The 21,967-nt window shown below is 41.6% G+C and overlaps 1 protein-coding gene across 2 annotated transcripts in view; it reads left to right on the top strand.

The window, feature by feature from the left end:
• Positions 1-14,156: 14,156 nt before the first annotated feature.
• Positions 14,157-21,967, top strand: part of SNX2 (sorting nexin 2) — a 36,033-nt gene continuing 28,222 nt past the window's right edge. For both annotated transcript variants that reach the window (XM_082335518.1, XM_082335519.1), the window contains exon 1: positions 14,157-14,274. In XM_082335518.1, the coding sequence (XP_082191644.1) occupies positions 14,167-14,274 (108 nt within the window). In that variant the 5' untranslated portion in view covers positions 14,157-14,166. The remainder of the gene's footprint in view (positions 14,275-21,967) is intronic.

Raw genomic sequence — 21,967 nt, 5'->3', positions numbered from 1 at the left:
AAATGTAGGAATGGAGGAATCACAACAAAGCAGAACTATGGTCCTATCCCAACCATTAAAAAAATTAACCTCCCACATAATAAAATGAATATAGCATAAATCTTCCAAATGCGAAGAAGCAGATAATTTCTATTTTAAAACATTAAGACTAATTAACCTTATAAATATTTAACTTAGTTTAACTATGGGTGACACTACACCATATGAACGTCTAAGCCTTTCTCAAGGTTTCAACTACCCTGTCTATATTCAGATTTTTGTACTGAATCAGATTTATCTAATTTTTATAGATCAAGAAGTACTGCAACTGTGTAATAGTTCAATCATTGGGTATGACAAAATAAATATTCTCTAAACATGAAACTTAATTCTTAACTATTGTTCCAAAGCCATCATGTTTTCTTCACCACATCTCTCATGTGCTATTCATTACTTATTTGCCATGCAAGACCTATTTAATATTTTTAGTACTGTGTTTCTGTCACCAAGTAAGTAGGAGTTGCTTCCAGGCCACCTGGGACAAAATTAGCCAGGTTCGTTCAGATTGCAAACCCAGCTGGATCCTGCCTGGGCTAGCAAAATCACTTCTGACTGCTCATCTCAACTGGTTCGCTGGAGAATCAGCGCATCGATAACCTCCCACAGGACAGGGCAACAAAGAACAGAGCACAATCACATCCTCAGCTAACACAGAGGGAATCAGGCCATGCTTTTGGGCAAAGCCAGGTGACCCATCTGCACAGAACAGGTACTGCTCCCAACCCATGCCTTGAGCTGCCCACTGCCACCAAGCAGTTCCCAGCATGTTGATCTTACTGGTTTGGCCATTCATCCGATGGCTTCCAAAAGTGATCACTCCCACTAGCACCGCAGGCAGGTCTGCTGCAGCGAGCAGCCAGAGACTGTGGACAGCCAGCTGAGGAGCTGGGAAAATGTAGCTTTGAAACACCACAAATCTGTACATCTTTTGAAAACAAACACTTCCAAATAGCACATGTTTTGTAGAAACTGAATTGGTCTATGAAGAGGAAGGTGGGTATGTTTGTTGGAGAAAACTATTGAAAGTAATTCAAAGAGCTCAAATATGTTGAAATATTGGACTGGTTGTGTTTGTTGTTCTGGATAAATCAGCGTGTCAGCTGTTTATGATCTATATTCCTAACGTCAGGCAGGAAGTGGGAGGCTGCTCTTCCTTCTTCCATTTTAATCTGTGGAACTGCAAACAAGAAGGAGGAACTGAGATACCAGTCCACTGTCCTTACATTAATGTGTCAGTATACCAGCAGCCACAGGAAGAGAACTTAGTGATCTTCAGGACAAGCAAACTTTTTTTGTTATTCGCTAAAAAATTTGCTTCCCAAACTTTTGACTGGTATCTATACACATTGAGATATATATACATTGAGAGATATATAGTCTACATATATAGAGAGAATAGATAGATAATTTAAAGAGAGGGTATATATACTCTATTTTGAGTATATACAGGGTATAGAGTATATATAGTCTCTATATACCATATAGACAGACTATATGTCTCTCTATATAAACATTCTATCTATATACACTTTTTTATATATATATTCTATCTCCCCACCGTTCCACTCTCTATGTATTGTTTTATAGTGGCTTTTTCCATGTGGATCTACCTATTTTGTACCTAAAAGATCAAACCTAGAAAAGCTAAAAGATAGCTTGTGTCAAAGAGGACATCCACCTGCGTTGCCCAAGGTAAGGGCCAAAGCTAAGGTAAGAAAGACTTGCTATAGGTTTCCTGTATGGTCAACAGAAAGAGATAAGGGAGATAAAGTGGGGGTGATGTAGAGTGAATTGGAATTGCTCTCTGAAGGCATCTCCTGCCAACTAAACAGGGACCATAGAAATGTGGATGTTTACATTACAGGCAATTTAATATCATGTTTAAAATTAGGTAAGACAAAGCTCTTTACAATCTGTCTTTATCTGAAAGGGAAAATGTGCCTAGGAGAGAAAGTCCCTCCTTACGGTAGTGCTAGGTTTTTTAAGGAGAACTGGTTAGGTGAAGTTAAGACAACCTCACCATGTGCCACACTGGAATACTCATGCAGATTTTCATTAGTATCACTTTAAGTTCATACTAAATTCATCCTGAACAAGTCCGGTGATTTCACTAACTAACTTACTGGCAGAATAGTACTTGTAACCTATAGTATCGAAATGAGATGCTTGGTGCCATTTTTTGACATACACAACACCAGATTAGAAAAGAAAGTATATTGTAGGCTACAACATAAAATAGATAAATAGAATCATAGAATCATAGAATTGTCAAGGTTGGAAAGGACCCTTAAGATCATCGAGTCCAACCGTTAACCTGTCATTGCCAAGTCCATCTATACCATGTCCTCAAGCACCACATCTATCCGTTCTTTAAATACCTGTAGGGATGGAGACTCAACCACTTCCCTGGGTAGCCTGTTCCAACGCTTGACCACCCTTTTGGTGAAGACGTTTTTCCTAATATCTAGCCTAAACCTCCCCTGGCGCAGCTTGAGGCCATTTCCTCTCGTCCTATCACTCGTTACTAGGGAGAAGAGACCGACATCCACCTCGCTACAACCACCTTTCAAGTAGTTGTAGAGAGCAATAAGGTCTCCCCTCAGCCTCCTCTTCTCCAGGTTAAACAAGCCCAGTTCCCTCAGCTGCTCCTCATAAGACTTGTGCTCTAGACTCTTCACCAACTTCGTTGCCCTTCTCTGGACACGCTCCAGCACCTCAGTGTCCTTCTTGGAGTGAGGGGCCCAAAACTGAACACAGTACTCGAGGTGCGGCCTCACCAGTGCCGAGTACAGGGACACTATCACCTCCCTGGTCCTGCTGGCCACACTATTCTTGATACAAGCCAGGATGCCATTGGCCCTCTTGGCCACCAGAGCACACTGCTGGCTCATGTTCAGCCGGCTGTCAACCAACAGCCCCAGGTCCTTTTCTGCCAGGCAGCTCTCCAGCCACTCCTCCCCCAGCCTGTAGCGTTGCATGGGGTTGTTGTGACCCAAGTGGAGGACTCAGCACTGAGCCTTGTTGAACCTCATACAGTTGGCCCCGGCCCAATGATCCAGCCTGTCCAGGGCCTTCTGCAGGGCCTTCCTACCCTCCAGCAGATCGACACTTCCACCCAACTTGGTGTCATCTGCAAACTTACTGAGGGTGCACTCGATCTCCTCATCCAGATCATCAATGAAGATGTTGAACAGGACCAGCCCCAGTACTGAGCCCTGGGGAACACCACACATGACCGGCCGCCAACTGGATTTGACTCCATTTACCACTACTCTCTGGGCTCGGCCGTCCAGCCAGTTTTTAACCCAGTGCAGAGTGCACTTATCCAAGCCGTGTGCAGCCAGCTTCTCCAGGAGAATGCTGTGGGAGACAGTGTCAAAGGCCTTACTAAAGTCCAAGTATACAACATCCACAGCCTTCCCCTCATCCACTAAGCGGGTCATCTTGTCATAGAAGGAGACCAGGTTAGTGAAGCAGGATCTCGCTTTCATAAATCCATGGTGGCTGGGCCTGATCCCTCGGTTGTCCCGCACTTGCTGCATAATGGCACTCAAGATGATCTGCTCCATGACCTTCCCCGGTACCGAGGTCAGGCTGACAGGCCTGTAGTTCCCCGGATCCTCCTTCCGACCCTTCTTGTAGAGAAGCGTCACGTTTGCTAGCTTCCAGTCATATGGGACCTCCCCGGTTGACCACGACTGCTGATAAATGATGGAGAGTGGCTTGGCAAGCTCCTCTGCCAGCTCCCTCAGTATCCTCGCATGGATCCCGTCTGGCCCCAGGGACTTGTGAACATCCAGGTGGACGAGCAGGTCAGTGACTGCCACCTCTTCAACAACTGGGACTTCACTCTGCATCCTATCTTCATCTTCCAGCTGAGGGGCCTGAAAAACCTGAGGATGGCTAGCTTGACTATCAAAGACTGAGGCAAAGAAGGCATTAAGTACCTCTGCCTTCTCCTCATCCTTCGTGGCAATAGAAATAGAAGATTAGAAAACCACATGCAGTTTTCTGTAGTTAAATTTCTAGTTTATGCAGGTCACGCACTTAAAGAATCCCTTCTAAGACATCAAGTGAATCTCAACGGTTTGTTTCTGAAGCTCCCATCTCTTTATCAATGGATTCTTCACTGTCTTGTGACTGCATGCTCCTCTAAGGACTTCCCTGAGCTCTTGAAGCTGTTTTCTTATGAAGAAATTTCAAAATGTAATTATTAACTTATTTAGACAATATGTTGATTGCTTTCTCAATGCTCTTGAGAGATTAATCTTTATTTTTACTCTGTGTTTAGCATCTGTTATCACTTGAAGTACAAACCTGAAGGAAATAGATTTTCAAGCCCAAACTTACGCCTCCACAGGATAAATTTAGCTGGATCATAGTGAAACAAAATTTGTCAAAGACGGACAATGTTGTAAAGCCAGGTTTTGGCTTAACATATCTGAAAATATCTTAAAGAGAAACAAATATATGCATTAGATACACAAATATATGTATTAGATACTGTATTAGCTCTAGCGGCAACGGTGCCAGACTCTTCTTTTGCATTGCTGTTCAGTGGATGTTTGCAAGCTTTCCTGTTACTTATCGGGAAAGCTGTAATCAACATTAAATTGATAAACTAATTGTTATAACAGCCAGAGACAGTGCTACTTGGTGGAATCAATTATGTTAGAAGTTTTTCATTTTTCCTACTTATCTTTTGCCTGGTCTGGCTATAATATAGACAGATGCCCCAAGTCAGTTTACAGCAAAATTGTAAATGATGCAAATTACAGCTGCATTTGGGCTGTGGAGCTTTGAAATAAAGCAAATACTGGTTCATGCATACTCACTGTGCAATTTTCAATGAAAAATTGCTTTTACATGCCCTTATCTTATATGTTCACAAAGTGGGAAAAAAATCTCAGTGGATTGTAGATTATGCTCCGAAAAAAATGACTGGAGACATTTGAAACAACTTTTTTCTGGCGCCTAGCTCTCTTAATCCATGCAAATGCAAACATTTTAAGAGATATTTTTAAGTTTGAGTTTGTTTTTTATTTTAATTTTAGGACTCTGTTTTTCTTAAAGAAGCAGCAGTACATGGGCCAGTGCGCCTGGAGGGGAGGGAAGTATTTTTTTCTCAGACTAATTTTGGATTGAGTATTATTAATAGTATTGTGGTTCAGGTTGATTCTACAGCCACTTTATAATTTTTATTATGATAAATACCATAATCGGCCAACAAGCCACATTTAAGATTAAGGCTCAATAACTTAGAGAGTTTATAATTTAGGATATATGCATAAGCTTTGCTGAATAAGATTTTCTCACCTAACTGCAGTTGTTCTAAAGTCAAGCGTCTATGTATGTATTTGCATAAGCATCCTCTCTAGGCAATCGAAACAGGGACTCATCAGGCAATCCATCCTAGTGTAAGAGTTAAAGACAGGTAGGATTATAGAGAAATCATCTTTTCCTTTGACTGTCTCCTTCTGTAGCCTGCAATATGAGCCGAATAACTTAGACTAGATTCCTGCCTTTTAGCCAGCTAAAGTTATGAGGGGTAAACTGTACCCAAAATGCATATGAAAATGCTAAGGGAGAACTGAATTGCAGGGTTTTGGAGCTACATGTTGGATATGCGTCTTCTTAAAATTCCAACCGCGGTCTCAGAGAGCAGATTTCCATTCTCTTACTTTCTACTTTAAAATCAAAGTGAATTACCTCAAATCAACCACACACAGCAAGCTGAGAAGGGCAAACTATTTTAGAGCACTGAACACCTATATAAGAGCAGATGCAACACCTCCCTCCTTTTGCACATGCGTAATTACAGCAGAGGAATGGCTGGAACCCGAAACCCTGACCACAAGCTCTTTGGAGACCCTCTTGACAACTCCCTAGCAATGGCTTCAAAGTCATGAGGACATACAAAATACATCGTCTGCAGTGTCTGGAATATAAATAACAAATATTGGTCCTTATCTATTCCAAGGAACTAGTTGCAATGTCGCCCTTCCCTTTTATGCACATTTTATAAATGGATGGATTAGCCAGCACTACAATATAACATTTTAGGAGTGCAGATCTTATTTCAGAAAAAACCCTGTGATCAGTAAAAGCTGCATTTGTTCCTATGGTAACAACTGAAAACTCTCAGCCACCTTAGGATATAGCAAGGCCCCCATCACTGGGATCCCATAGCATGGGTGTAGGCTGCTGTATGTGAGTATCACAGCCTCTGCTTTCTGCTAAGCAAGCAGGAAAATGAGCTCCCTTCCCACAGGTTCAAGACTTGGCAGAACACCACAGTGCTCCCAAGGTTTATGTGTATGGTGGTGAACTGGAGAGGTGATTACACTGATTTTTGCTTCATGTCACTTCCATTTTCCTCCATGCTGCCATCTTCTCTATCTTTAGGTTTTTGCCATAATTCTCTGTAAGGTTCTCACACATGCACAAAGCTTCTTCTTCATTCACATTCTCCCCTACTCCCTCCTCAAGTCTTCTAAACTAAGATGATTAGCTTGAGAATTGTAACTCTTTGAAAGAGAAAGACAACAGAAACTTTCTTCACCTACCAAGTGATAACGCAAACTATTTTGAGCTCTCATCTTACTAAGTCCTACACTAGGTGGAGATAGTACTGCTGGTTGAAAGACGTACACTGAGATGCAGTTTTGGTTACAGGATTTTTTAACAAAGTGTGTACTTTCAGCAGGTGATTTTTTTTTCTTCTAAAAATGGACACTTGGAAATGGATTGTTGTTTTTTTTTCCCTTGAAACTGTTTTCATTATGGTTCTGACCCTAATGATCTCACTAGATCAAATTTTCCCTGGAGAAAATAGATAAAAATAAATAGTAATGTTAAATTCTCCCCTGGTGAAGCAGTGATGGTAAGAGTTAGGAGGCATTTCTGAGCAGTTCCTAATGCAGTACCAGAAACTAGCTGCAGAAAAAGTGGAGCACGTCTGACCCTGTCTCCCAGCTGACGAAAGGAAAATAGTCCACAGCTGAAGAAGTCTGGAATCCATTAAAGAAAAATTGCATAATAGCTACATGAAATCTTTCCTTTGACTGGAGGGATTTTCAAATGGTAACTCTTAATGTGCCACACAGGGATGGCACCAACACAGACTATGCACTTATTCGTCTCTGACACTGTGCTGAAGGTCAAGCCTCCTTCCCCTCACTGTTCTGTTTTTCTAGGTACCCCTGCATCGTCCACTTTTGGATGAAAGAATAAAGACAACTCAAAACATTAATATAAATGGATAGCACTAAAAAAGGAGTCAAAGAATATGCACTGAAATAAATTGCTACAAATATCACTCAGACAGCAGCTAAAGCTGCATATGAATCTCTAAGCAGACTGACAGCTTCTAGTGATCCTACCTTTAAATGAAAGTCCTAGCAAGTTAGAGAATAGTAAAAAATGGATGTTGACTTTATTGATTTGTTATAAAAAATCTTGTAACAATTTATCCCTCATAAAATGAGTTAAAATTCATTAATAAAATGCTGCAAATGTTCATACCTTACATGGGACCAGCTGCAGACCTTACACGGTTTCCTTACATTCTCTGAAAGCAGGAAAGCAGGTCAAGACAGCTTTATATTTATAGAAATGTATGAAATTGACTTAGTCATGGACCATGGTCTTGCAGTTACATGACCCAAAAATTTTACTGGGCTGTAATTAAACAAATAATTACTCGGCATTTAGCAACCCTTAGCTTTCTTTAATGTGTTTAAGACTATGCTTCTCTCTCTGGCCATAAGCAGATGCTTGAAGAAGGGTTAGCTTAGCTTCAGCCAAGTGCATGTGATGCTTCTTCCAAGTATTGTCCCATCTCCAACCATTCTGGGGCCTTTTAGACACATGGCTTCTACTTTGGCAAGGGATGCCTCAGATCTACCACCTGCTAACGACATCCTTATATTTGTTTTCAGCATGACTCCTGTATTGGGACACAACTGCTTATGAGCTTTGAGAGAGTGATCAGTGAGCAGGTGACTGAAGCCCAAAGCAAATCAGGATATCTCAGAGGTTGCTGCATGTGTCTCATCAAGTTGCAATGTCCTGGTTTAGATTCAAGGCTAGTGGTGCCAAAATAAAAACAAAGCTTTGCAGGAAGGTATTCTCTCCCTTGTAAAGCATAAGCAGTGAAGGACAATCCTGATAGCAGATAAATGCATACCACAGTAACCAATGTTTCTTGCTTAGTTCTCACCTGCCATTAGTGCTTATGAAGACGGAAAAAAATTACTATCCTTTTACATCATCTTACTACTGTAACATACCCCGCTAATGCTACTAGAGCTTTATATTTTAATACACTGCAACATTAGATGGATTGGGGAACAGAAATTTCCATTCCATTAATTGACTGAGGGCAGTACCTGTGACTACTCCAAAGGCAAATGAAGTATCTAACTGGTAAAAGAACTGGTCTCTTTCACATATATAAAAATTATTTTTCTCTAATAAATGAAAACACTGACCACTCACTGGCAAAGAATAAAACAAAGGTGACAGAACACATTATTTTTTTGTAAAACATGCAATTAAATACCCAGACGGAAAGACAGGATTTCACAGAAAAACAGTCATCATGATCTGAAGTGTAATGTTCACTTGGCTGACTGGATGAGTGGACACGTGTCAAATGCACAGATTTTGTAAATATTTGTGTTCTGTAATTTTTCTTAGGAAGGCTGACTCACTGCAGAGCTTTGCTGCTGTGTGCAAGTGCAGGCACTACATAATAGTACATTATTCCTTTTTTAATATTTTATGAATGGGAAAAATCAAATCTCCAAAATTCATCTATTCAAATTCTAAGCACTCTGGTGGTTGTTGTTCCCTCACCGCACTTAGCCATTTTCTTACAACATCTCTTAGTGAGGAAATATTCCTCCAGTATTTCTTGAACATTTATCTTTTATGACGTTTTCATAAGGAAGCTAATGAAAGATTGTATGTTAATCTAATATAGAGTAGGTACAAAACTGGTTAGAAAACAAAGTCAAAGACTATTTTTCAGTGATTACCATTTTTACGGAAGGATGAATTGAATGAAAGATGACAGTGGTCTACCACAGGCCTGATATGATTTAATATTCTCATCAGTGATGGAACGGGGAGAATGTATATTATATCTGCAAGTAATACCAAACAGCTGTAGCATAGCAAGAGAATTCAAAATGGTCAAAACAGATTGGAGTAAATGACAGTAAAAAGAAAGACAAAATTCAGTGGGGAATGTGAGATTTTACTCCAAAGTCTGACTAAACCACTTCACAGATACAAAATGAGGCCAGTAACAGTTCTGAATATGATCACAAACCGAATGACCCCCAACAGCGCGATGCTGCTACAACGTCATACTCCATATGAGGATGTATAACTGGCAGGATAGTGATAGAGGTTTAGGTTAGGCATGAGGAATATCTTTTCTGCTGCTAGATAGCAAAGCACTAAAGCAGCTTGCCTGCAGAGTTTTTGGGGTCTTCATCATTGGAGATGTTTAAGAAAAGGTTTGACAAACATTTTCCAGCAAATGGACTAGATAACCTCCTGTGGCTCCCTGCAGACCCAAATCACAGGGGCTGACCTTGAGCTTGTATAACTCACTATCACTCGCTCCTCTCCTTTCTTAGTCTTGAGTTTCTTTCAGTTTCATTAACATTTCAGTTGATAAAATGACATAATACTGAAGTGGCTGTCACATTAGTACAACAACTAGATAGAGTCGGTGAAGTCTGACACATGTAAGAAGTTACAAAAATCTGACATATTTGATTGCAAAACCTTGATTCACATTGCTTAGAACTTTGTCATCTTTATTTTGCATCTAATTTAATTGTTTTTGGACAGATGGACAGAAGTATATCTAAGCAAAGTAATAAATGCTATATTGCCCATAGCCAAATAACTGCTTGTAACTATTTCAATGCTTCAGTACACCTGTGGTCTGAACTAGGGAAATGGCACAGAGCCCTAATACTGTTGTATTGTTCCTTTTAAAAGCCATTTAAAATTGACAAGATTATACTTCCCAGTGAAACCTGTTTCTGCATGATAAAAGGAAGTTTTTTATTGCATAACTACTCCCAAGAGTGTTTATGCAGAAGACATTTTTGATTTCCTCATCTCCTCTAAAGGACTGGCCTGCAAAGGCAAAGGAGGAGAGGTACGGTGAAAGTTTTGTGCAGCAGATGTATTGACTTGGAGGAGCTGCTGGCTGGTCGGCCAAAACCAGAAATTACCATTTTTGGAGGGTTCTCAACTTCTCTCGAGGCTAATCAAGAAAGTATGGGACCTGATAAAGGCTGACAAAAGGAAAGGAAGAGACAGAATAGAGAGGGAAAGAAATAAAAGTCCACCTCTAAAAATGGGTGTGGGTAGGGCTAGTACTCTGATTTTGAGGCTTGCTGTCTAGGTGAAGAAAACAATGAAATGTTGGGTATTCTAGAAAAAAACAAATCCTAGCTGCCTCAGGTTGAGCATCCAAATTAGTAAACACAGGATGTTTTAATTTTTCAGTCTCTGCTCACTGCCTGTGTAATGGGCAACATACTCCCACAGGAACATTCTGAAGATAAAATTCATCAGTGCCTGTGAAATGCTTAGATTTGGTAGCAACGAGCCTCAGAGAAAAGCTCGTGAGGAGATAAATCTTTTTATCTTCAAAGAAGGGTTGGAATTGCTTATAATAAATGAAGTACAGAGCTAACTTAGGAAACAATACAGAAAAACAGTCTCTGTAACCGTGCAGTCAATTCTCCTTGGGAAGAGGGCTCCTATAGAAACATTAACATGTAACCAGCTAATTAAAGCAGTCAGAGCGCATAGAAACAAAGGGCTGAAACAAGTTCCACGTGTAAACTTAGCCTTGATGTTTCTACTGTTCAGGTTCTTCACTTTGCAACCTTAATATCCTTCTCACATAGCATTACAGAGGTGGATTTATTGGCTGCAAAGGAAGGGGTTGCTGCAGTTTCCATCAGGATACCTGGCTAGCTTCCTCTCCTCTCCCCTAGATTCTGACTTACTAGCATGAGGTAGAGTTGACAGCTATTGTGTATTTGTTGAATGACACACATATTAATACCCAAACTGACAGGGATGAGGCTTGTCTTCAAACGGAGGTTTTGTTTTTTGCAGTAACACATTATGATCTCATATATGATGTGCTTTTTGCAGTCATCCGAAGTTTGCCTGCAATATTAATGGTTTTCCAATATATTTCCTTGATTGGTTTTCTCTATTTTGGGTTATTTTTCCACTCAGATTTACTAATCCACAGCTTTTCAAACTGAAATCTCAATTAGTCAAAAATCCAGGTCCTGTAGTTTCCTCTGTATTACTCATTGTCCCCTCTGCCACAAAAATATCTGTAATAGATTTCTGTGGCCACAGATCTCAGAAGCACTGGAAAAGTAAGTAAAAAAACCCTCAACATATAAATACAATGTTACTTTGAATCAGAGAAGCTAAACTCCTTACATACCTTTCTTAATGAGTGACAAAAAAAAAAAAATATCACAAGTGACATCTTGTTTGCTCTTCGTTTTATTCTGCTTCTGTAGCATACTCAGTTGGTGTGATAGATGACTACTTCAAGGTATTTCAGAGAGCTGATTTACAGTCTAGCCACATGAGCGTTAAAGGCATGGGTGTGAATCTTGATGAAGTCAGAAAACTAGTCAGTCTGGTGGAAAACCATTAAACACCTAAGTACTATGCTAGATTAGTACACTTGCCAGAAATCTAAAAAAATTAATACATATCATATGATCTTTCTAATCACAGCAAATAAAATTACGGTGAGATACCTTAACATATAATGTCAAAGGACACAGAATTATTACTGAGGTGATTGAATCCTAATTTCTAGATAAAGCATGAGCATGCCAGTTATTTGAAAAGCTTCTAGGAACAGCATAGCAGAACAGGAATACCACAAGAAATTGGAAAGGCAGTAAGGATGTAATGATAGTGTCATCCACAAAAATGTAGATGCCAGAGAACTGTACTTCTGGGTAGAAAATGTTTGCATATTTTGAATAGGATTTTTTCAGTTTCTTGCTCTGCATTTTTAAACCTTAAACAGACTTTTGAATGTTATTTAGAAATATACCGAACAGCAATGGGCTGAGTTTAGGAACAGGCTAAAAATGTGAATAGAGTATATTTCATCTCATAGTCACTGCCAACAACCTAAGCATCACTACTATTCTTGTTTTGTACAGGAATGGGAAACATGGATATGCTGGAAAATGTCCCATTCCCATGAAACTTAAAAATGCTATCCAACCTGGTAAATGACAAGCAAGTTATTACACCTTCTAGTAACAGTGACATTGTAGCTACGTGGGTCTCAAAATACATCTTTTAGTAGAGTAGCAGACAACTTTTTCTGACCTGAGGAAATATGGGAAAGCTTGGCTGTTCCTTTTCTATCTAATTCTATATGTCTAAGAAGACATATCGCCACTTTTCTTGGAACTATTGTTCATAAATCTCCTCCATTTGATAACTTCTTCATCATTTGCAGTCGGAAACTTGGAATTCCCAAGCTTCACCACAAATTTAGCTCTCCTGAGTGGAAGATTTCCAAGGTCTCACTCAGAGCACTGAGGCAGGAAATGTCCTCAGATGTCAGGAGGGACGAGGGACATTCTATCTTAACTCAGCAGTCCACATCTCCGAGGAGAGCGCTTTCCACAATTTCTTATGTCTTGAGCTTGAGCAGTACAGATAAAATTATGCATGGCACTTACATGTTTCCAAGATAACACTGATTTCTGTTTACATATTTGCAACTTTCTCATGATGTGATTGGGAAGACACTGAAGGAAAACAATATGTAAGACCGTATTCCTTCCACTTAGTCTTTACTAGGCATTCTGGAAACACTAGAGAGGTGCCACCCTTGCCCCAAAGAGCTTATAGTCTGTAGAAACAGACTCATTCTTTCTGCGTGAAGAGCGCTGTCTCCATTGGACACAGTTTAGAAATTAACTTCAACAAGGCAAACATTAACGAAGTCCTCACAAAGCACAAGCACGCCGAGTGGATGAAACCTGTACTTTATCAACATGGAAAATCAAGATACTTTAAAAAACTTGTTTTCAATATAGCAGAAACAACAATAACAGCTCAAATCGAGTGTAAGTATCCTTGGTAATGCTTACTATATAGATTCTGTTGACATCTGACTTCACCTTTTTTGAAATGAGTATTATAACTTAAAATTTTGGAAGAATTGATGTCATTTGTGAGCTAACTCACAAATGGAGGAGGGGAAGAAAAGCAATTTCGAAATAGTAACTCAGGGAATGGGCCTGCAAATACTTTAGTTGCACGAGTCCTGCTACTTCAGTGGTTGTGAATACACTGCACCTGACTAAACGACTGCTCTGCAAGAGCCGGGCGTTAACACTTCTAATCCTCACTCCCTAAGGAATATCTCAGCTTAAACAGTGTAACGAGCGGAGTTTCCTCACAGCAAAGGCGTTCCTAATTCCACGACTGACACGAAGCAGAAAACAGAATCTGCTGAACTTCCTTCCAGCTCTGTGGCGCGAGGCCCGCGGCGGAGGGCTGCAACGGTGCGAGCTCGGCCTCGCAGCGCTGACCCCTCGTGCAAGGAAGACAACGTAAAACGCCCCACCACGTTGCAGAGGAGAAGAGCCGGGAACGGCAGGGTGAGGAGTGGGGTGGGAAAGAAGCTTCTCTCCCGCGGGCGCTGGCCCCGGCTCCAGGCCCAGCAGACGCTTCACGTCCCAGACGCAGCCTCATATCTACCGAAGGCTGCGCCCACCCCACCCCGCTGCAGGCAGGGAGACCCCCGGCACCCCCAGCTTTCCACGCCGGGGCGGGGCGCCTGAAACACGGGCACGCGAAGACGCCGCCTCCGTGAGGCGAAGGCTTTGCGGGGCCCGGCGGACAGCGACCGCCTTCCCCACACTCCCGCAGGGCGGCCCCGAACCGGCGGCGGCGGCGCCGCGCTCTCGGAGCGGTGCGCGTTCCCACCGCCCCTCCAAGTCACGTGCCGGGAGGGGGCGGGGGGTGGTGCGGTCGTCACGTGAGCGCGGGGGGCCGGGGCTGGCGGCCGGGCTGGAGGGGAAGATGGCGGCGGAGAGGGAGCCCCCGCCGCTGGGGGAGGCGCGGCCCGCCGACTTCGAGGAGCTGGAGGACGGCGAGGACCTCTTCACCAGCACCGTGTCCACCCTGGAGGTGAGAGCCCGCCCGCCACCGCGGGCCCCGACCCCCGCGGCCGGGCCGGCGCCCGCCGGGCCCTCCCCTCCGCTCCCCGCCAGGCCGCCGGTGCCGCGCTCCTGACCGGGGCCCCCGACCCCCCGCACGGCCGCCGGCCCTCACCGGCCCGGCCGCCAGCTGCGGCCCCGCCGCCTGCCTCTGTTCCGGGAGCGGCGGCTCCTCGGTCCTTCCCTCCCGGCGGGCGAGTGGCCTCGGCCCCGCGGGGACTCGGTGGTTCCCCTCAGCTCTGCTCCTGCCGAAAGAAACCGGGAACTCTTTCTCCAAGTACCGCCGTGCCAGGTCGCCGCTTTCCCTCCTCTTACCCCCTTCTTGTACTGCCGGGGTGATGGATATTTCCACCTTTCCCCGTCACACGACGCCAGTTTCTCCAGTCCCCCTCCACCCCCCCTTGACTTTCCGTGGGTTAATAACAACCCGTTTTCTTTGTGTGGCCTCTTTCCGAGGCTTCCCCCCCTTGCAGTTTGCCAAAACTTGTCGAAACTTACTCCTCTCTCAGCCTTCCTCCGCCGGAGCCGGCGCAGCGGTCGGCGGCAGTGGTCCAGCGTCCGGGGCCGAGCCCAGCCCCGCCTGCCTCCTGCGGCCCTCGCCCCCCGCCTCCCCGGGCAGGGGGGCGGCCACGGGCGACCGGCGGGAGGAGGCGTGCGGGCCAGGCGTCGTGAAACCGGCGGTTGTCCAGAGAAATCGAAGTCTGGAAGATCTGAAAACTTGTAGTGAATACATCTCTAATCGACGCCTGCTTTCCATGTCAGGAGTCCAATACAAAAAACCCAAAACAACTGAATGCGTAAAGAGGTCTTCGTTCTGAAGAATGCTTGTGTGTTCGTTTATTATAGTGGGAGCTTTTCTTGCTGAGTTGTTGTGGTTGTGTTTCACCTGTGTGTTTTGCCAGTATCTTCTGGAAGAACGTTGTTCTTCTGTACACAGTTGCCCATTTAAGAAGAAAATTGTTCCTGTTCCTCTTTTCCTGAAGAGTTTCCTGTCCCTGACCTTTACAGTAATAGGATCAGTGCATGTTTCTTTGTTTTACTCTGGCTGTTGCCTGTCCTTAACAAAAAAGGCCAGTATACAAAGAGGCTCTTAAATGTATTTTAAAGTCACTTGCCTTCTCTCAAGTCACTTTATTATTTTTTTTTTTTTTCTTTTTATAGAAGCGTAATCTGTGCATTGGTAGAAAAAGATCTGTGGAAAAATGCTGTGAAGGAACAGCAAATGATGTGAACCTGCGGTTGACAAGAATTGTATCGATAGACTTCTGTGCATCTGTGTGTGATACAGTGTGTATTATTGGTGTTCTGTTCTGCACGCTAGGAAAGACTGCACTATAACATAACGTCTTTACTGATATGATCTGGAATTAAAGATGCAAGAGATATGATAGATTTAGTGTCTAAATCACAGTTACAATTAGAAGTCCTCATCCTAATGTTTAAAAATAGTTACTGAAAACTGCTCTAACTGCAAAAACTGACAAAAAAATGCACTTTGTATTGGATGGTTTGGCTGACCATTCAGTTGTAGTGCTTTATTTTTATAGACAGTCTATTTGGAAGAAAGTAGTGAAGTAGAAAGGGGAAGCCTCTTTGCTTAAAGAGAAGCTTTGGAAAGGTTTGTCAGTAAAGCTGTTTTTGACATCTAATCAGCTACAGCATTTAGGGAAGAGCCTTAATCTTGTGATTTTCCTGCACATTTGGAAGGAAGAGATCATGAAAATTGACTTTGAACTTGTTACTAGCTTGAATGTAGATCATTTAACTCAAGTGTATAAGGCACCTTAGTCCAGAGAAGAACGATTATCTCATGGTACGGGCCTAATTAAACTTCTGTCTTGAGTGTTGTTTTAATCCTGTAAATATTCATGAAGTAGCTGTTTCTAAAAGGCAATGGAAGTTCTATAGTAACAACAGAATGGCATCGTGCTTTTTGTAATTGATCATGTATTTGTTTGCTGATACCAGAGGAGAGAGCATGGTAAGGGATGGTGAGGTCCAAAGCTGACTTATATGAAGGCTATGGTACTTTGAAAGTGTTCCCAACTGCTTTATCTTGGAGCTGTCCCTTTGCTTTTTGCGTGATTAATTTCAGTCCCCCTCCAATTTTTTTCTTGTTTTCATTCTCTTTGCTGCTCACAAAAGGCATGCTGTTCCTTTCTTACCTATGATTTGGTTGTACACTAGAGAAGCGATAAGATTTCTAGGAGGTCTTCCAAATAGCTTCCATGTGAACAAAGTTTCCATTTAGAAAACACATGCTAACTCGCCTAAGTTTCTTCTGACAAAATACAAATTTAATGTATATTATGAACAGCAAATATGAAGTATTTAAATATAGGAAAGCTTCCTGACTTCAGTGGCTTATCTGTATAATCAAATGGAGAATGTTATTTATTTCAAGTTGAATTCTCTGATGTGAGGAAAAAGAAGCTGGAGTTTTAACTTTCTTTGTGCACATAGTAAAAGTTAATGTCTTGAATTAAACCCTCTTAATTCTAGAATATAAAATGTTAAAAGATCACACTGAACTGTAACACCTGCCATTTCTGGGGTGCGGTGGGAACACATTCTAGGACTTGAAAACTTGTGGGGTGGCAGAGTATGAGAACGCTTCCCTTTCTGTGAACGTAGGGCACCTATGAACTGTGGGCACCGGGCTGAGCAACAGCTTGTCTGAGCTGCTGGGGTGCTCGTTTCCTTGTCGGATATCCACAGTGCCTAAGAGAGTGCAATGATTATTATTTGGTTTTCATTGCGCCAACCATATTGTAATGTCTCGAGGACTGCGTCCATTAAATTCATGGTCACTGAGTGGTCTCTAGCTGCTAGAGTTGCTTTCATCAATGAGAACAGCCAGACTGCATCAGACAAATTGTATAAGCCAAGACTGCATTTACAATGATACTCGGTGGTGGATGCCGAGTGAAGAATGCTACTGATGATTATATGTATGTGCTGGTAGTCACCTGCAGTGCTTTCCCAGCTACCAGGTTTTTGTAGCTCAAGGACTTCCTGAGCCCTAGGTAGCATTACAATATTAATAATTTTCCATGGACTTACCTACTTGCTAAATTTTCAAGTGCATGGGTTTTTGTTTTGTTTTAAAAAAAGGTGTCCATGATATGCACAGCAAGAAGTTCTAGAAGTTAACTGTGCATTATGAGAAGAATCTTCCCCTGTTACAAGCTTGTAATCAACAAACTGCTGATTTGCTGTCTGTGTCTTCTGCCAGTACTAGGTGAGACCACAGACAACTGTGTGAAAGTCACTTTTGACAACATACATGAAAAAAGCATATGTTAGATTTTCTGAAAAATGGTATGTTTAGTGTTACTCTCATTTCATCATTTCCTCCTTCTTCCTCCTTGCCTTAGCCTGTTTCTCTGATACCTTCCTTGTTTATCTGTTGTGCCACTTCTTGCTTCATTTTCCCTAAACTTCTCACTCATTTCTGTATTGCCTGTCTCTGTCTTCTGTAAAGCAGGTGCCATGTGAATATGTAGATAAGCTGCCACCAACTCATTTTAACTGGTATTTATATTCCTGGTTGGTTGTGTTTGGTTTTTTGTTTCTTGTAATGGAGGAATACATGGAAGCCCTTGAAAACAATGAGCAAGCAGTAAATGTGGTAATCTGTCAAGGACTGTCATTTAGGGCAGGGTGTGTATATAATCTCATTGCCAGTTTATCAGTTTATGTCGAAGATCTGCAATATGCGTTTGGTTTTTGTACAGAAGGCAAAACGTTAGATGGGCACAGAAGTCCGGATATCTTTAATGATATCCATTGAATTTAACAGTTACAATTATAGAGGAAGCAGTAAAGACCGCATTGGAATATCTGAGAGGAAAGTATTAAGTCCTTCGACACTGTACTATACCTTTGCAGAAAACTTAAGTCTGTATCCGAGAGTAATTGGTGTAATTCTATATAAATGCATGTCTTGTTCTTTGGTGTTAAATCCAGGCTGTAACGGAAGCATGTAGGTGTTCACTCTAGTGTGATTGCTTATGTCCTCTTACTTTCTGCTGAAAATGTTACTGTCCTACTGTTGAATCTATTCTCTCTTCCCATGCTGTGATTTGTGAGCTTCTGTAGCCCTGTTTCAGACAATGAGCCGAGTTAACTCAAACAACTAGAATAGTATAATGGTCAGCTTTTGTCAGCCTCCTGTGTTCTGACTGAACACCAAGGCTAGGAGGCGTTCAGACAAGTACTTGAACTGGTTTGGGGGGGACCCTACTATTAAGAGAAGGGAGGATGTCCAAACATCTAGGGCTGTTATTTCGGCCAGCAGCAAATGTGAGAACTTGTTCTTGTTTCTTCATAAGTCAAAGCTATAAAACACTTAGTTATGACCACCGAATGTAATGCTCAGTAAAAGAGGAGAAAATTGAGCTTGTTATTGTCATTGCAAATTTGAATGGGCCTGTAGGCCTCTCACCAGAGACTTGCTTTCTAGAAAACAAGTAAAGCAGGATCCTGACTGTCCTCCATACCTGAATGTCCTGGCCATTGGGTATCTTGGTTGTTGGATGCTTTGCCTGACTTTCTTTCAGCTCAGGAGTCACTCAGAAATTTCACAGGTTCAGGAAACAGACATGTTTGTGACATTTTATGAATCGTTGGCATCAAGTAAATTTAAAATTTTAAAACTTGAGATTTGTAACGAATATGAATTTATTATGTATTTATAAAATAAATAACACATAGGCAGAACTTCTGTTTCACTGGAAATCTTCCTGTAAGAGTGACTTCTAGACTTTGTGTCTTGTATACAGATTATACCAGCTGCATGAATAAGCTTTGCTTCTTGAGCTTTCTGAGGTTCCCTTACGGTCTGTCTGAGTCATCTCCTTTTATGGGTATTCTCCAGTTGTGGTTTGTGGAAACCAAGGTATGTGAAATTTGGAGAAAGCCCTCTGTAACTGATACACTAACTACAGCTGTGAAGCCTGGTATCCACTGCAGAATTCTTGGTTTTCTTGAGTAGTGCCAAGGGCAGGATCTTTCCCAGCTCAGTAACAGGAAAGAGATCTATAATCCTACTAGGACTTGGTATCTTTCCATGTATTTGTGGCTGTTCCTAGGAAGACTCTGTTCCTTCTTCAAAGTGGGAATGGCTGTGTATTGGCCTCTGATTAACTTATTGCTTTAGGCATGTAAATATTTAGTTTTTCATATTATTTCATATGTTGATCCGATTTAAGTGTTCAAGGTGTATCTTCTGTCTAGTAGGGTTCCTTTTTGTGATTAGAAGCAAGGTATAGTCAAAAGTAATCATCAGTAACCAAACTAGCTACCTCGGATAAAATGGAGAAGATAGGCTGGGGGAATAGCTTGAAGGTGTGACTATTCTCTGAGAGCTCTTCTCCACCACTCTTTAATCAAGAGCACAATTAAGGGATAAAGCTGAAAGTCATCTGCTGTGTGGAACAAGTGATCAGGAGGGCCTTTGTTCCCTGTGCCTGGCCAGGTTACAGCTGTTTTTCATGGAGGTGAATTGACAAGCATGAACTACGTGTCATTCTGCATCTGTGGCAGTGTGGCATCCGCACTGCGTCCTAAATCTCAGATCTATCAAAATGTAAGCGGGTTGCTGTTCCAGGTTGAGTAGCAGCAAAACTGGTTCAGAGTGAGTATCTATAATGTGTTCGTGAAGAATTGCTTTTGCTGATAAAATTTTAAACTGCTTGAACCTCACAAGGGAAATCAAGCATTTCTGTGGCCTGCTGTTCTAGCTGAAGTACAAGATCTTGAACTCACAGCTCTACGCAAGACTGCTTAGCGAGGCGGGCTGTTTCTTCTGGAATATGTTACTTCTGAGTTCTGAAATTACTTAAAACTGTTGACTATTGCATGTGACGCATACTATCTATACTATCATTTGTAAAATAATGAAGCATGTCAAGTGGTGAGGTTTTCTTGAATTTCCTAGTTTGTTTTGTCTAAATTAGTTGCAAGTCTTGTGATACAACTTACGGATCATGCTTCACAGAATGAACAAATGCACCTTTATTACTTCAGAGCACTCTTACTTGCTGTGGGATCATTTTGGCATTGGTTTAGTATGAGATGAGAAGTGTGTATGTGACTAGTGGATTGGTTGCTTGTAAGGTTATAAACTCTACTACCTACATACAGTTCCCGTGTGTTTCTGCTTTGGCTTTCTTTGCAGGTTCTAGGGCAAAACCCAACAAGCAGTTTGGGGGGCTGCTCCTTTCATTGCTCATCACTTTGGTTTGTTTAACGGTTTCCCCACATAATATGTGGGCTTTTCAGAGAGTGGCAGCCTTTGGTAGGGGGAAGGGAATATAACCTCTTCTGTCATTTGAATGGAGGAGTTCCTTGTGACAACCATAATCTTGTTTAGAGGAATATAAATTTTCTGATATTCTTCTATTTGCTTTTACCTTCCTTTTGTTGTCAGCAGGGAAAACATTGGCTAACACCTTTACAGGTTGAGTCTTGATTTCATTATGTTCTCTAAGAAACCATTTTGTGCTGTGTCTGAATTGGTCTGGCAGGATTTCTTGCTTACTTCCTCTGTACCAGGATTTCAGGTGACTGAGGTCTGGATAGGTGTGGGGGCCATGATCTTGCTCTATGCTGCTTGAAGTAAAGCAGCAGTGCCATACTCTGTGTCAGGATGTACGCTATTCTTGGAGAGCCAGCTATAAGGAAGGCTTCTCCCTTAGAACTGTTGCCTCTGCTACATTTATGAAGTGAAAATACAACCTGGACAGATTTTTTCAGTGGCTTTTCAGTATTTTTCAGGCTTTTTTTTAATCCTTTGTAGCTTGTGGCATTTGTTGAAGTATAGCCTGAAATGTTTACTATCTGTTTTGAATTCTGGTTCTGAACTTAAATTATGACAACTTTATGCAAAAACTAGGAAGCAAGTAGTGACACAATTTTCAGATGCTCATTTGAAAGTGCATGCATTCATCAATAAATATGCTGTTGTTGAAAATTCCTTAGCTAGCTATCTTGGATGAATTTGTGAGTAGTGACTCCTGCAAATTTTCTAGAACTATTGAAATAACCATAGTTGATGCTTATTCAACAAGGATTTTCTAACTGAAGTACTGGGATTTTCTAACTGAAGCACTGATCTTCAGTTAGGTGTGTATTTATTTTGTGAATAAGCTATGCATTTGGTAGCCCAGCTTCAGTATTGCTTTAGTTTTCCTGAGTGTCTTCAAGTATTTCTCTTTTCCACAGGGCAAGTTCTAGTCTTCAGTGAATTAGAAGAACCGTATCTATTGCAAGCCTAGCTTCCATGTCAGTACAGTGTGACTCTATGTAGCAATAATCCTGAAATTCAACCTGTTGCAAAGATATCAAAATTTATTATGTCTGCAGTTAGTCTTGAATTGTTTGCATGGCATTAATGCACTCTTTTGATCTCTGAAAAACTGGTATAGAGCCCTTGGAGATTTCCTTATTAATTTTTTTTCTATGTACAAATCCAAATCTAAATACAAGCCTTTCCAAAAGGAACTTAAAAACCAAATTACATTCAGCAATACTAATAAACTTATTCTAGAGATTTCTGTAGCAGCTTTTGTTTCACGTTAATTAAAATTGAGGAAATGGGTGACTTTTTTTTTTTTTTTCTCTCCAACAAAGAAATGAAAAGAGCTGTTGACTAGCTCATA

Source organism: Platalea leucorodia (assembly GCF_965183815.1).
Source record: "Platalea leucorodia genome assembly, chromosome: Z".
Taxonomy (NCBI): domain Eukaryota; kingdom Metazoa; phylum Chordata; class Aves; order Pelecaniformes; family Threskiornithidae; genus Platalea; species Platalea leucorodia.
This window is presented reverse-complemented; position numbering and strand designations above follow the sequence as displayed.